The sequence below is a fragment of the Orcinus orca genome, chromosome 4 (assembly GCF_937001465.1).
Source record: "Orcinus orca chromosome 4, mOrcOrc1.1, whole genome shotgun sequence".
NCBI lineage: Eukaryota > Metazoa > Chordata > Mammalia > Artiodactyla > Delphinidae > Orcinus > Orcinus orca.
In genome coordinates, this window is record NC_064562.1 from 31,121,722 (window position 1) to 31,135,049 (window position 13,328).

The 13,328-nt window shown below is 39.9% G+C and overlaps 1 protein-coding gene across 13 annotated transcripts in view; it reads left to right on the top strand.

Annotated features, from left to right (window-relative positions):
- Positions 1 to 13,328, top strand: part of DCLK2 (doublecortin like kinase 2) — a 278,173-nt gene that overhangs the window by 215,244 nt on the left and 49,601 nt on the right. For 8 of the 13 annotated variants that reach the window (XR_004475999.2, XM_049709072.1, XM_033402968.2 and 5 more), the window contains exons 3-6: positions 3,015 to 3,117; positions 7,216 to 7,317; positions 8,215 to 8,265; positions 11,945 to 12,039. Coding sequence is in view for 12 of the 13 variants with exons in the window: in XM_049709072.1 (XP_049565029.1) it covers positions 3,015 to 3,117; positions 7,216 to 7,317; positions 8,215 to 8,265; positions 11,945 to 12,039 (351 nt within the window). In the remaining variant the exon portion in view is untranslated. The remainder of the gene's footprint in view (positions 1 to 3,014; positions 3,118 to 7,215; positions 7,318 to 8,214; positions 8,266 to 11,944; positions 12,040 to 13,328) is intronic. The other 5 variants (XM_033403000.2, XM_033403010.2, XM_033402983.2 and 2 more) reach the window with 1 other exon arrangement.

The following is a 13,328-nucleotide window of genomic DNA, read 5'->3' on the forward strand; positions in this document are numbered from 1 at the left end:
AGAATTCTCCTAGACCCTAGGGAATGATGAATCAGAAATATCATTGCCTACCTGGAGGTCACAGCACCAAAGAGTGGTCAGAAAGGCCACTTCAGGCTGAGAAACAGCATGGAAAAAATATAGTAGTAAGAACCAACACTGAAGTAGAAATTACTCAAATGTCCATTAACTGATGAATGAATAAACAAAATGGGGTATATATCCATACAACCGCATATTACTCAGCTACAGAAAGGAATGAAGTACTAATATGTGCTACAACACGTAGGAACCTTAAAAACATGCTAAGTGAAAGAAGCCAGTTGCAGAATGCTACACATTGTATGATTTGATTTAGATAAAATGTCCAGAAGCGGCAAATCCATAGAATCAGAACGTAGATTATAGGTGCTTGGGAGTGAGGAGATGGGGGCATGAGGAGTGAACGGTAATGGGCCTGGAGGTTTCTTTTTAGATGATGACAATATTCTCAGATAGATTGTAGTGATGGTTGCAGAACTCTGAATATACCCAAAACTATTGAATTCTGTGCTGAATTGTATGGTTTGCGAATTATGTTTCAATAACGCTGTTTAACAAAAAAGAAGCACCAGCACCATACAGGTAGGGAACCCAGAGAAGTCATGATGTGGCTGAGGAACAGGTGTGCAGACGAAATGGCAAAGACAAGGCTGGAGGCTCAGGCAGGGTCGGTCTTGTGTGCCCTGTGAAGGAGCATGTCGGTGAGCACTGTGAATGGTGCGGGCAGCCTGGCACCTTAAGAGACTGCATGTGCCCACAGGGTCTTCATTTATTTGCACACCTGTGAGAACAGGGATGACTGGAAGGAGGGGAGCAGTAAAGACTGGAGTTAGAAAGCCTGTTACTAGGCAGTGGCAGGCGCCCAGGCAAGAGAAAGTGAAAGCTGAACCAAGGAGTAGGGATAGAAATATTTGGGAGCCGGGTAGGAAGGAAAAAGGATGTGAGGGATTGGTGAAGAAGGGAGGAAGGAATGACTCCCAGGACCCTAGCCAGGGTGAAGGGGTACGTGTGATCGCCACCTGAGATGAAGAGAAACAGGTTTCACAGGAATGGTGAAAAATGTTATTCTTCTATTGTGAACTGCAGGTTTGTGTCTCCCCAAAATTCATATCTTGGAACCCTAATCCCCAGTATCGATGCCGAAAGCTCGGCCTCTGTACACCAGCACCGAATCAAATCTCAGAGACAGAGTTTTGGGTGAAGTAGAAAAGAATAGCTTTATTGCTTTGCCAGGCAAAGGGGGACACAGTGGGGTCCTGCCCCAAAAAACTGTGTGTCCCCACCTGGGAGGATTTGATGTGGAGTTTTATAGCAGTAGTTCAAGGGTGGGGTTGCTGATAAGATCAGGGTGTGCAGGGCCTGTGCTCCTTTACTCTGATCTCGGGTAATTTCTTGATGAGCTTCTCTGGTTCCTTTAATCTGGCCTCTGGTGGTTTTTTGGGTGCTCCTCCCTTGATTAGCACCTGTTCAGATCTGCCCTTTGGAACTCAGAGAAGGTCATGGAGGCTGGAGTCTGTTCCCTACAAACAAGAAAATGGGGGACAGAAAGGCATCTGTGCCCAGGAGCCCTACAGGGTCCTGCTTGGTTTCAATGTGATGCTATTAAGAGGTGGGGCCTTTGGGATATAAGTAGGGTTGCATGAGGTTGTGAGGGTGGAGCCCCCATGATGGGATTAGTGCCCTTATAAGAAGAGACAGGAGGGAGCTGGCTTCCTCCTGTGTTGTCCCCCTGCTTCCATGTGATGAAACCAGGAAGAGGGTTCTCACCAGAACCCAACCATGCCAGCACCCTGATCTCAGACTGCCAGCCTCCAGAACTGTGAGAAATAAGTTTCTGTCATTTAAGCCACCCCGTCTATGGTAATTTGTTATAGCAGCCCAAACTGACTAAAACACGCCTTAAAAACACTGTGACCTAGCTGAGTTTTAATGAAGTACAGAAGCCACATCTTGCTTGATGAGGGACTGGAGCAGTTTCCACGCCTGTTCCACTTATTGTGTATAGTTCACTACCTTCTCTCTGGAGCATTTTTTTCTAACTCTAGAGTGAGATTTTTTTTTTCAATAAAAAGCTAAATAGTGATCAGGAAGACTTAAGGAATTATTGAGGTTCTCAATCCTTTCAAGTAATAGAGCACTGATTTTTTTTTAAACTGCATTATTATTGGGAGAGGAGTACTTTTTTAAAAAGAAATCTTATCATACATCCCATTAAAAAACCAGGTAAAATTGAAGCCTGTTTATATCCAAAGTCCTGGAAGATGGTTCTTCTTGTCACCACTGGGATGAAGGGATGAATGTGCTCCCTGGGGTGGGTCCAGGTTCTGTGGGATCTGACACTGATACAGTATTGGGGAGGGCAGGGTGAAAAAAGAATATGAAATTAAGACTACGTTTAGGTACAGGGCCTTGGAAGGGCCATCATTAGCTTCATGGCAGGTCTTCCTCTGATCTTAATGATGGTGGTGGTGGTGAAGGTGAGTATTAGCACATTGAGTACCTATATGCCTGGCACCCATTCCAAGCGGTTTTCATGTATTAATCCTTAGGACAACCTAAGGCACAATATACCAAAGGTACAGAGAGGTCATGCCCAAGGTGACACGGCTGGGACATAGAGTTGCTAGGAGAGAAGCGTAGACCAGTAAACTGGGAGCAGAGACCTCCATCAGCCCCACCTTTGCCACCTGTTAATGGGAAACCTAGAATACATCACTGAGCCTCCTGTGGATGCCCTTGACTTCACCTGTAAACAGGAACTTTGATGCCAGCTAGGAGCCCCTCGTTTTGTTGTTCTGTGGTCGGTCAGGAGACATTGTGTGGAAGTGCTCTGTGGAGGGTGAAATGCTTGGAAATGTGTGCGATTAAATAGTTTTTCATTCTGACTCAGTATTATAGGTGAGGCTAGAAAATATATTTAATTTTGCTGACTTTTGTTTCATTTCTAATGTTTCTAATTTATTTCTTGGACATGATTTTTTTTTTTTTTTTAGGTTACTTGTCTGCAAGACTTTTTTGGTGATGATGATGTTTTTATTGCATGTGGACCTGAAAAATTCCGTTACGCCCAAGATGACTTTGTCCTGGATCACAGTGGTAAGGCAATTCATTGACCATCTTTGTAACCCTGAAATGGAGGCTTGGGATTCTCACTTGGTGCATGTTAAGTGGTCTGGTGTGTTGAAGAAAGATGGCATTGGCAGTACTCTTTTTGAATTAATGAAAGTAGAAAATAACATGAAGGTATTTACCTAGTTGCAAAAAACAAAAAACCCTAATTCAAGTGAAATAGGTTTCATTTTTTAGCAAGTTGGTTCCATCTCTTTTTACTGCATTGTTTTGCCTCTGAAGTGGATTTCCTACCTTCTTCCAGAATGGTGCCTGGCTATGCCACCTTAAATGTATGGATAGTGTTGAACCTGAAACAGTTCATTATACATTTTCCACGTCCATAAAGAGATACATAAAAGGATAGTAAGTTGTTAATAGTGATTATCTCAGGTTTCTTTTTATCTCATTGCTCTGTTCGCAACTTAAAAAAAAATACAATGCATTTTTTGTATATGCATTGTTTGTATATGCAGGAAAAATAAAGCTATTTTCATTGATGGGATAAGAAAATCACTTTCTCTTAATTTTAGCCAAAAAATGGAGTTTTCAACTATTTAGCAATAACCTCAGTGATTTCAGATGATTTTGATCCTGGGAATATTGTTCTAATCTGTTGTCTGGAACTAATTTAAACCTGTTGCAGTATTAGTGATTATCTTAGCTGATAGTAAAGTCAGCTTCATCTTTAAATGAGATAAAATCATACAGACATAACATTTCACAGAGAAGAGAGGGATGTTGGAGATTCAGTCCCACTCTTTAATTTCACAAATGAGGAAAGTTGACTTTTCAAAAATTAAACTGGTGGTAAACCCTTTCCAGTTGTAGTGGTTCCGACAGTCCAAAATTACAGAAACGTACTACCAAATAAATAGACTTTTTAAATAGACTTTAAAATTCAAGATGATACATTCTGTGGTATCAAACTTCCTTGTGTAATTCTTTCCTGTTACACTGTGTCACTTACCTTGGGGCGATTTATCTACTTTGTACTTGGGGCTCATTTATATACTCTTATCGTTTTTTTTCCACTGCTGCCGAATTTCTTGGGCGTTTCTGTACTGTCTTATACTCTGTTGTAGTGGCCCTGCTTTAGATTAGTAATGCCACTGGAAAGTCCATAAAGAATTGCCAATGCTAACTATGCTAATGCTCTCCCCTGTTCTCATGGGTTGACTGAAAAACGTGCATTTACATATCATCTGTATTTTACATCTTCTTTTTTTTTTTGCGGTACGTGGGCCTCTCACTGTTGTGACTTCTCCCGTCGCGGAGCACAGGTTCCGGACGCGCAGGCCCAGCGGCCATGGCTCACGGGCCCAGCCGCTCCGTGGCATGTGGGATCCTCCCGGACCGGGGCACGAACCTGCGTCCCCTCCATCGGCAGGTGGACTCTCAACCACTGCGCCACCAGGGAAGCCCCTACATCTTTTTTGACTGTAGCTTAATTTCATTTCATAATATTTCTTTGATGTCAATATGAGTCATTTTGAAAGCTGAGACACTGAAACTCAATAATATTATACTCCAAGTTATAAAGTTAATTTGGGTGGCAACAACAGCAATAAAACATTTATTGAGCACTTACTATATATGTACTAGGCATTGTCCTCAGGGCTTTTACATGTATGTTGTAAATTTACCTAAGCTATTTGAATTGTTCATAGTTTTTTGTTGTTTTGGCTACCAAAGAACTCCAATAATTAGAAGTGGGTGAAAGCTACTGATTTCTTCCCTCTTGATCCCTACTTAACCTTCTGCAAACTGGGGATAGTAAAAGTGGCTTTTTCATAAAATTTGATGAGGATTAAATGAGTTCATATGTGTAAAGCAGTTGGAAGTGTGCCCATTACACAGTATGTGCTATCCCTGTTGTTGCTGTTAATGTTATTATTATATCACCACCATTAGGTCATGAAATTTTATGATGAAAGCAAGTCTCAGACGTAATTCTGCCACAAGTGCATTTACTAGGAGTGATGCTGAAAGCTCAGCCTCTGTGCACTGGTGCCGAATCAAATCACGGAGACAGAATTTTGGGTGAAGTAGAAAAGAACAGGCAGAGGGGGACACAGTGGGTTCCTTCCCTGAAAAACTGTGTGTCCCTACCCAGGGGTGTTTGGTGAGGAGTTTTATAGCCATGGTTCAAGGGCCAGGTTGCTGATAAGGATCAGGGTGTTGCGTGCAGGGTCTGCACTCCTTTAATCTGGTCTCACTAGTCTTCCGATGAATTTTTCTGGTTCCTTTAATCTGGCCTCAGGTGGTTTTCTCTGGAATGAAGATTGCTGACTTCTTCCATTTATTGAGGGTTTTCGTTCTGGAAAGAGCTCAAAGATATTGTTATGTGTATCCCTTGAGGGGGAACCAGGACCCTTTCCCAAGGCTGCGCTATTTTGTTTCTTGGCTGTTCCTCCCCTGTCTCTGCATCCCCTCCCTTCCCTGATTAGCAACTGTTTGAACCTGCCCTTTGGAACTCCGGGGAAGTCATGGAAGCTGGAGTCTATTCCCTCCAAGAAACGGGGAACATCTCTCTGGATATATGTATATGTATGGTTGATTCGTTTTGTTATAAAGCAGAAGCTAACACACCATTGTGGGGCAATTATACTCCAATAAAAATGGAAAGAAAGAGAGAGAGAGAGAGAAGGAAGGAAGGAAGGAAAGAAGGAAGAAAGAAAAAGAAAGGAAGGAGGGAGGTGGGGGAGGGAGGGAGAGAGGGAAAGAAAGAAAGAAAGAAAAGAAAGAAAAGGGGAACACAGAAAGGCTTCTGTGCCCAGGAGCCCCACAGGGTCCTGGTGGGGTTCAGGAGGCAAAGATTTATTTTAAAAAATCAGTTATTTAACTTGTGTTGTAATCTTGATGAGTCCCAGCTCTGTCCTTTTACACTGCCGACAACATCTTACATTAAAAATCAGTTCAAAATCCATAGAATTCAGCTAAGCTGGTCTTAGTCAAGGAACAGAACCCTCCATTAATGAGCTGGGTGCAGGACTGGCTCAGATTCCTACCCTGGGGGTAGTTCTGAAGTTCTGGGCTTTCTAGATTTACCCATCCTGCTCATAAGGGAGTGGCAGTGCCTTTAGGAAGTTCTCACTAACCCACACACCACTCCTTCCAGCAGTGGAGTACTTTCTAACATCCATGCTGCTAATTAACTAAACTGCTATTGCTGCAGCCCCCTCTGAGTAAGGTTCTGATTAGAGTCTTTCAAATGCTAACTCACCTCCCTGGTGTGTATTTTCCTGATTAGTGTACTTCCCTTGTTAATTTATTGCCCCTGGGGTATAGATTAAAACCAACCCACATTTTAATCTTTCTGCGAAAATTGAAGTATTTTAATGTGAATTACAGACAATATGTTATCTAATTGAATCCTTATAAGAAGCCTGTGAAGCAGATTTATTTTCATCTCAGTTTCATAGGGGAAAAAACTGAGACTTAGAGCTAACCAAGGTCCACAAGTTAGCAAAGTCAAATCGATGATTCATCCCAAATCTGCATGACTCCAAAAACCAGGTTCTTAATTGTTCAAATTAGAAGTGATTATTTAAGCTGTTTAATTAGCTCTGGTTCTTTACATGCTAATTTATTTGGCAATTTATGGAAAGACCAAAGTTATTGTTTAAAGCTAGTTTCCTCATTTTTGACGCTTTGGGCAGATGGAAAATAAGACAGTAAGGGGTTCATACATTAGAGTCCTATACCCTTTCAAACCGTTATCAGAGACTTGGAGAGAACTCTTTGTTGTAGCCTTTGCCTACCAACGCTACTGACCAAAATAATAATAAGTTGCACGTGTGTAGATTAGGCTGTGGGTATCAAGTTAGGACGTCAGGATTTCTGTATTTATTAAGAACTCCATCTGGAACAATGAGGTAAGTCACAAGGTGTGAAGCCTAATTTAAGGTAACCTCAGGTGTGCTTTCGGGACAGTTGCTCTGTGTATTAAAGTTGTTTAACATTAATGGGAAAGATGATCAGGTAATGGTTCTAGGCAGTAAACTAGTGTAACGTGTGATCTGTGATCTTCCTTTGGTTAGAATTAAAACCAGATCTACTTAAAGCACTTTTCTTCCCTTCTAGAATGCCGCGTCTTGAAGTCATCTTATTCTCGCTCCTCAGCTGTTAAGTATTCTGGATCCAAGAGCCCTGGGCCTTCTCGACGCAGCAAATCACCAGCTTCAGGTAGTTAAAGGGAAAAGGAAATGGATAGTCACAAAAGGAGCAGATCATTCTTCAGTTTTCTTTAATATGAATTAGTAGTCATTCCCATCCTTGTATGCAGCCAGGTTCCAGAATGACATATACATGACATGATTTTTAAATCCAGAAGTTTAAGTTTGTTTCTCAAAGTTATAATAAGTGTCCTAACACTTGGTTTTGTTCTGACACATTTTCTCAAGAACAGTCTTATCTAGATTCTTCTGGTATTTACGTAGAAGTGTTTCACATTTTGACCACTGTGTGCTGCATTTTTAATTTTGTGCTATAAGATTGTGGATATTTCCTTATCTTATTGGTTTAAAACATAAACATACACGCCTAACAGCAATGTATTTACCTGATAAGTTTCCACAGGCTTTTCCACCATCGAGCAATTTAATAGGAGCAACGATTATTGTTAGAAAGCAGCACTGCTTATTTCAGAGTCAGACTTACCTCTAAGTTTCTTTCAGATCTTGAGCCTATAGATTTGTCATAATTTTGACAGCTTTTGACATTTTTAAAGAATGAAAATATCCCCTAAATCTTTCTATATTGATTCTGTAAGGCTCGCTTCTAGTAGTTATAATTTTGCTGATATCATTTCCCATTAAGGAAAGGATTGTGAAAAAACTGTGATTTTACACGTGGTAAATCTAGAACATGTGAAAGTAGTATTAACAAAAACTGTCTGAAGCATCAGCCTTTTTATAAAATACTGAATTTGGGGGGTGTTCTACTTTTCTGCTGCTGCTGCTTCAGCACCTATCCCACTTTCTCTAGGTCAGGTTGTTTTGCCCTTCTTTTTGTGTACACATTTAGACCTGCTGAATAACCACTCTCCTTACTGTCTCCTTTGTTTATACTGAATGTGTCCAGTAAAGAGGGGTGGCCACTACTCCAGGGCCTACTCTACGGCCAAATCCCCAGGTGAGCCATGATTATTATGGCTTTGTCGCTCTGCTGGGTTTTTGTTTTCGTCTTTCGCCGTATTTCTGTTTCCTTTTGCTCCATTTCCATGAATGCATCTGGCTTTTACCAGTGGACATCTGTGCAGTTATCAAGCACTTCACAATGCTTCAGCCGCCCTTATTTGTTAGAGAGCCAGTCATCCTCAGAAGGTTGCCAGGTGCCTGTCTGTGTGTAGTCACGGTACACAGTGATGGGGGAGACACAGCGCTTCAAGTGGTGTGTCTTCTAGTTAATTTGGGAGAATAGCCTGTTATTGAAAAAGGCTAAGGGTTGTTGGTAATATGAAAATGGCCATAGAAGCAATTATACTCTCCTCCCCTTCCTCCCCACCCTGGGGTTGATAGGCCCAACATCCTCTCTCTAAAATAACAGCGATATGAATATTTTTAACTGAATGCATCTCTCTGGTGTTAAGCTTATTTCAGATGATATTGTGCTTTCTGTAAAGTATCTCACACGCAGGGAAAGCTAATATCACATGAAATTTGCGTAAATACACTTCACTGAGTTTACCACGTGGTAAATTAGACTTTTGTCAGGTTCTTAGCTTTTGTTTTGGTGATAGGTTTACAGATGCTTATCACGTAAGTAATAGAAATAAAAGTGGGGAGAGTGGTTCAAGGATCAGGTATTAAAATTAATCTAATTTTGTCTGCCTGAGGTCTAAAGAGGGAAATTAACATATTGAACTAAAAGCATGTTTCATAGCCATACTTGTCTTGTAAACCAACTGCTTCATAACATAGTCTAATAAGTGTATAAATCTTTTTAACTAGAATTTGGAATGCTTAGAAATTGATTTGAGAAAATCTTAGGATTCCAGTACTCCAGATTTTCAAGTGAGTCCATATTTGGGTTTGGGTTAATAAAGTTTATCTTAACTTATAAGTAAAAGCTGTGAGATGTAGATCACGTTTCAGAGGGCAAATGGCTTCTTTATAAGAGATTAACTCAAAAGCATGTTCAGCCCACACTGCAGTTATAGAAAATGGAGAGAGAGTTTTGTATTATTAAATGCCACAGTACACAGAAGTATGACTCGCTTTTACGGACTGCTTTAGCTGTAGTATGCCTGTTACCATTTAGAACATTCCATGGGACTCTCTGGAATTTCAAACAGAGCAAGTAACTTTGTAAATGTCATATTGTACTTTTTCACTCTTGGGGCAGAAGTGCTCCCATCAATGAAGTCTTCTGGCTGACAAAATTCCTCAACAAAACTCTGAATTTATCTGAATAGCTAAATGATATGTAATAAACACATAGAAATTAATCTGGGTGATACAAGTGGGTAAATAGTTACCACAATTTGCATCTTAAAAATTCTCACTTCAGATTTCTAGCTTGTGAATCTGTCGTAGTCCACCAGGGTAAAAAACGTTCAGAGCAAACGAACAAGAAAGACCCCAAGTTTGTTTCTTACCTTACAGTTGAGGGGAAGGGTGGATAAGAGCCTTATCTTGGGAGAGAAAATCCAGGCTGTAGTGAAGGAGGGGAGCATTGCAGAGACGCTGGGCACTGTCCGTCCACCTTCCTGTTGGTAGCAGCAGTGTCGGGGGAGAGAGCACAGTGTGGCTCTGTCCCAGGCCCCACTTACCCTCCCAGAGACTGGAGAGATGTGCAAATAAATGGAGTTAAGAACTTCTCACCAGACAACAACTTTTTAGAACCTTTCAAATGCTATCAGAAACTTAGAGGGCTATATATGGCTTAGTGTCTCTTTAGGATGGGAGTTATTTGAGGGTAACTATGGACATGTAGTTACTGATACCAGTTCAATTCCTGGCAGTGAGTTTTGTTAAGAAATTACGTTTAGGCAGGAGGTGTGTTTTTAGGGAAATTGGTCTGCCACAGGGCTTACCATTTGCAGGAACCAAGTTTTCTTCTTTAGTCCCTTTTCTGTCACTGTTCCAAGGAAATCTTTGATATCAAAGTGGTTTCTGAATATCAGTGAAAGGTAACAGCCCTTGGTGAGTAGGAACTGGTGACCTGAACAGGTTGCTGTGTGGAATGAAGGAGAAACGGAGCCAAACTCAGTATCAGCTCACAGCAAGCTTACTAGTTCACTGCTCATAGTAATCTCTATTTTACGTGAATTCCTACCACCAGTTCCCTTTAAAGAGAATTTTTAAAAGAAAGAACATAAATTGAAGTGTAACTTTATTGAAAAATAATCAGGGCTGTTGAATACTCTTAAAAGTTTCTAATTAATTGTACAGTTTCTTGTGTTGTACTTGTGCTCTAAATACCCACATACATTTGTTAAGAAACTCTAGATAACTGATAATGATTTATGAATGAGTGGTTTTAAACTAGAAAAATTCAAGTTTGGTCATTTAAAAATAACTGGAAAATTTTTTCATCTTTGCTGAATTTTTACAAGGAGCAATACAATAAACATACATGACTGAGTCATCTAATCACACCTACTTACAGATCCAGAATTCGGCCTCCATTCAAGGACTGGTGCTTACTTTTTTGAGTCACCTATTCAGGACCTTTATCTCTGCATTTTGCTTTTTATATTTATTAGCATCATTTAAAATAACAGTTGTCTCCTCCCTTTTATTAAAAAGATTTTTTTAAAAGGAAATGGACTTTGCTTTTCTTTCCATAGAGACGAATGCCAGTTTTCATCTGCTTGGGGCAGAATCATTGAAGATAAAAGGGGTTAAAGCACTCCTTAGAAGAGGGGAAAAAAAAAATATATATATATATATATATATATATATATATATATATATATATATATATATATACCAATACCAGATGTTAACTAATAGTTTTGTGAAATTACAGCCAAAGTGGATCCCATTGGTATAATTAGGAATAAGCCTGAGTAATACTGAGATGTGTGACTAGCATTGTATAGTATAAAATCTGCAAACTAACCCTCCCCTTGAAACAGCCGTGCCCATACTCTTCCCTACCGAGTCTCTAAATTGAGCTTTCAACGTAGGAAGTGTATGGAAGTTTGGAGGAGGGTGTACAAAAAACCACCAAAACTTGCTAAATAATGGGGAAATTAAGTTGAGAAGACAAGAAAATGGAAGGAATTAGAAATAACTCGTCTAGATAATAAGAAATTGGCTTTCAAACAAATAAGTAGGTATTACAAGGAAAATGACCAGTAATTTTCTTTTTCCATTAAGGATATACTTAGAAAATGTGTTAGAATCATGGTGGAATTGATTTGGGAGTGCCACAAGAACGTCTTGATTATTCAGGTTGGTGTGTACTAAGGCACTGGATATTGGAGTAGTTATAGGACAACCTTCAGAGTAGACCATTACAAATATAACAGCCATGCATTTCTCTACCCTTGATGGCAGGCAGGATATATGGACAAGTTGTTGCTCACATCTCTAACTCCATAACGTTTTATATATTTGTTTATGTCACTGTTGGAAAACTATTATTGAAAATAATTCTAGTTTCACTGCTTATTTGTCTGATACTTTGTCTGTAATGCAGTAAGACACATTATTTTTGCTTTTTGCTGAGTTACCGTCTGCTTTGAGCTTTGAATGAATTGAAGCTCCATTGGAGCTATACTGGGCATATGCTTAGTGTTTTTACACAATCTGGTGGTTCTGGGTTTTAATGACCTTTGTCTCCTTTGTTGTCTCGTGATCAGTTAATGGAACTCCCAGCAGCCAGCTTTCCACTCCTAAATCTACGAAATCCTCCAGTTCCTCTCCAACTAGCCCAGGAAGTTTCAGAGGATTAAAGGTATGAAATAGGATATATGGCATATTTGTGTGATTTTGTTATTTTGAGGTGCATAGTTTAGCTAACTTGTTCAGGGGCTTGGGTGTGGTAACAAATCATAAAGGAAAGAGTTTAGGATTTGGAGCCAGGAAGACCTGGCTTTGAATCTTGTGTCCTTTTTCATCTTGTAATTTGGGCCAATTCATTTAACTCTTCTGAGCTAAAGTGTTCCCATCTCTTAAATGGGAATATAAAGTTGTGGTTAGGGTTGAACATAATGTGGTTTTATATAAATAAATAGCAGTTTTCCTATTATTATCAAAATGATTTACAATGGCAAAGCCTTGGAGAACACCATGATTCTTTTTTAAAATGTCATTTAAAATCATGATTTTAATACCGTTAACATAATTTGACTGTGTGAAAGTCTAGAACAGAGTGAAATTCTAGCATAATACTTATATACACAAGTTAGTAACACAAGAAAAATATGTTCATTTTGGTGAAGAACTTAGGAATGAATCTTAGGTTTCGACTGTGGTGTCCTAAAAATATAAACAGTAACTTAACATGATTAAGCAGTTGGTTTAATAGGCATTTTATCTAATAGAGAAGGAGAAGAATGAATGATGAGCAAAACCAAATTTGCAGGATTTCCACAAGTTTAATTTGATTGAGTAGCCCTCAATAATTTAAGTTTATAAGAGGAAATTTGCCCGGTAAAAAAGCAGTACATGAATTTTCTTAAAGATTGAAAGTGTCCTTTTGTAGAAACAGTCACATTGTCTGTATGGTAATGCACTTTAGGAAGATGGAAGTGTACACAGCGCCATGATGTACACGCGTATTAACTTTCATTCTCTTGGAGTGTTTAACATCGGAAGCACCTTCGTTAGGAATACATTCTTGAAAGTTGGTTGCCCCAACACTTCAGATACCGTCCAAGTGGTTTTCTTTACTTTAAGGATGCTGAAAAACATTTTTCACTGATAAAGTGAAAGGTAAAAGCCCCAGCACGCCTGGTGAATGTGGGGTGGGAACCTGCTGGGCCGGCAGGGCGGTGGGCCTGCGGGTCCTCACTGCCTGCGGGACTCTGTTCTCCACCTGACACTCAGGTGTGCTTGTCCTGTCCTGAGGATGTTGTATCTACCTCAGAGTGAACTGCATGGTTCTTGTCTGAGTGCCTGACTTCAAAAGGAGAAGTTTCTTCTGGAAAAGGACAGATCAGATTGTCTGTTTTTGTGCCTGCTTGCTTATGTATGTTGGCAGAATTTGGACTGAGACGAATAGTCAGTTTGGGACTGGGAACA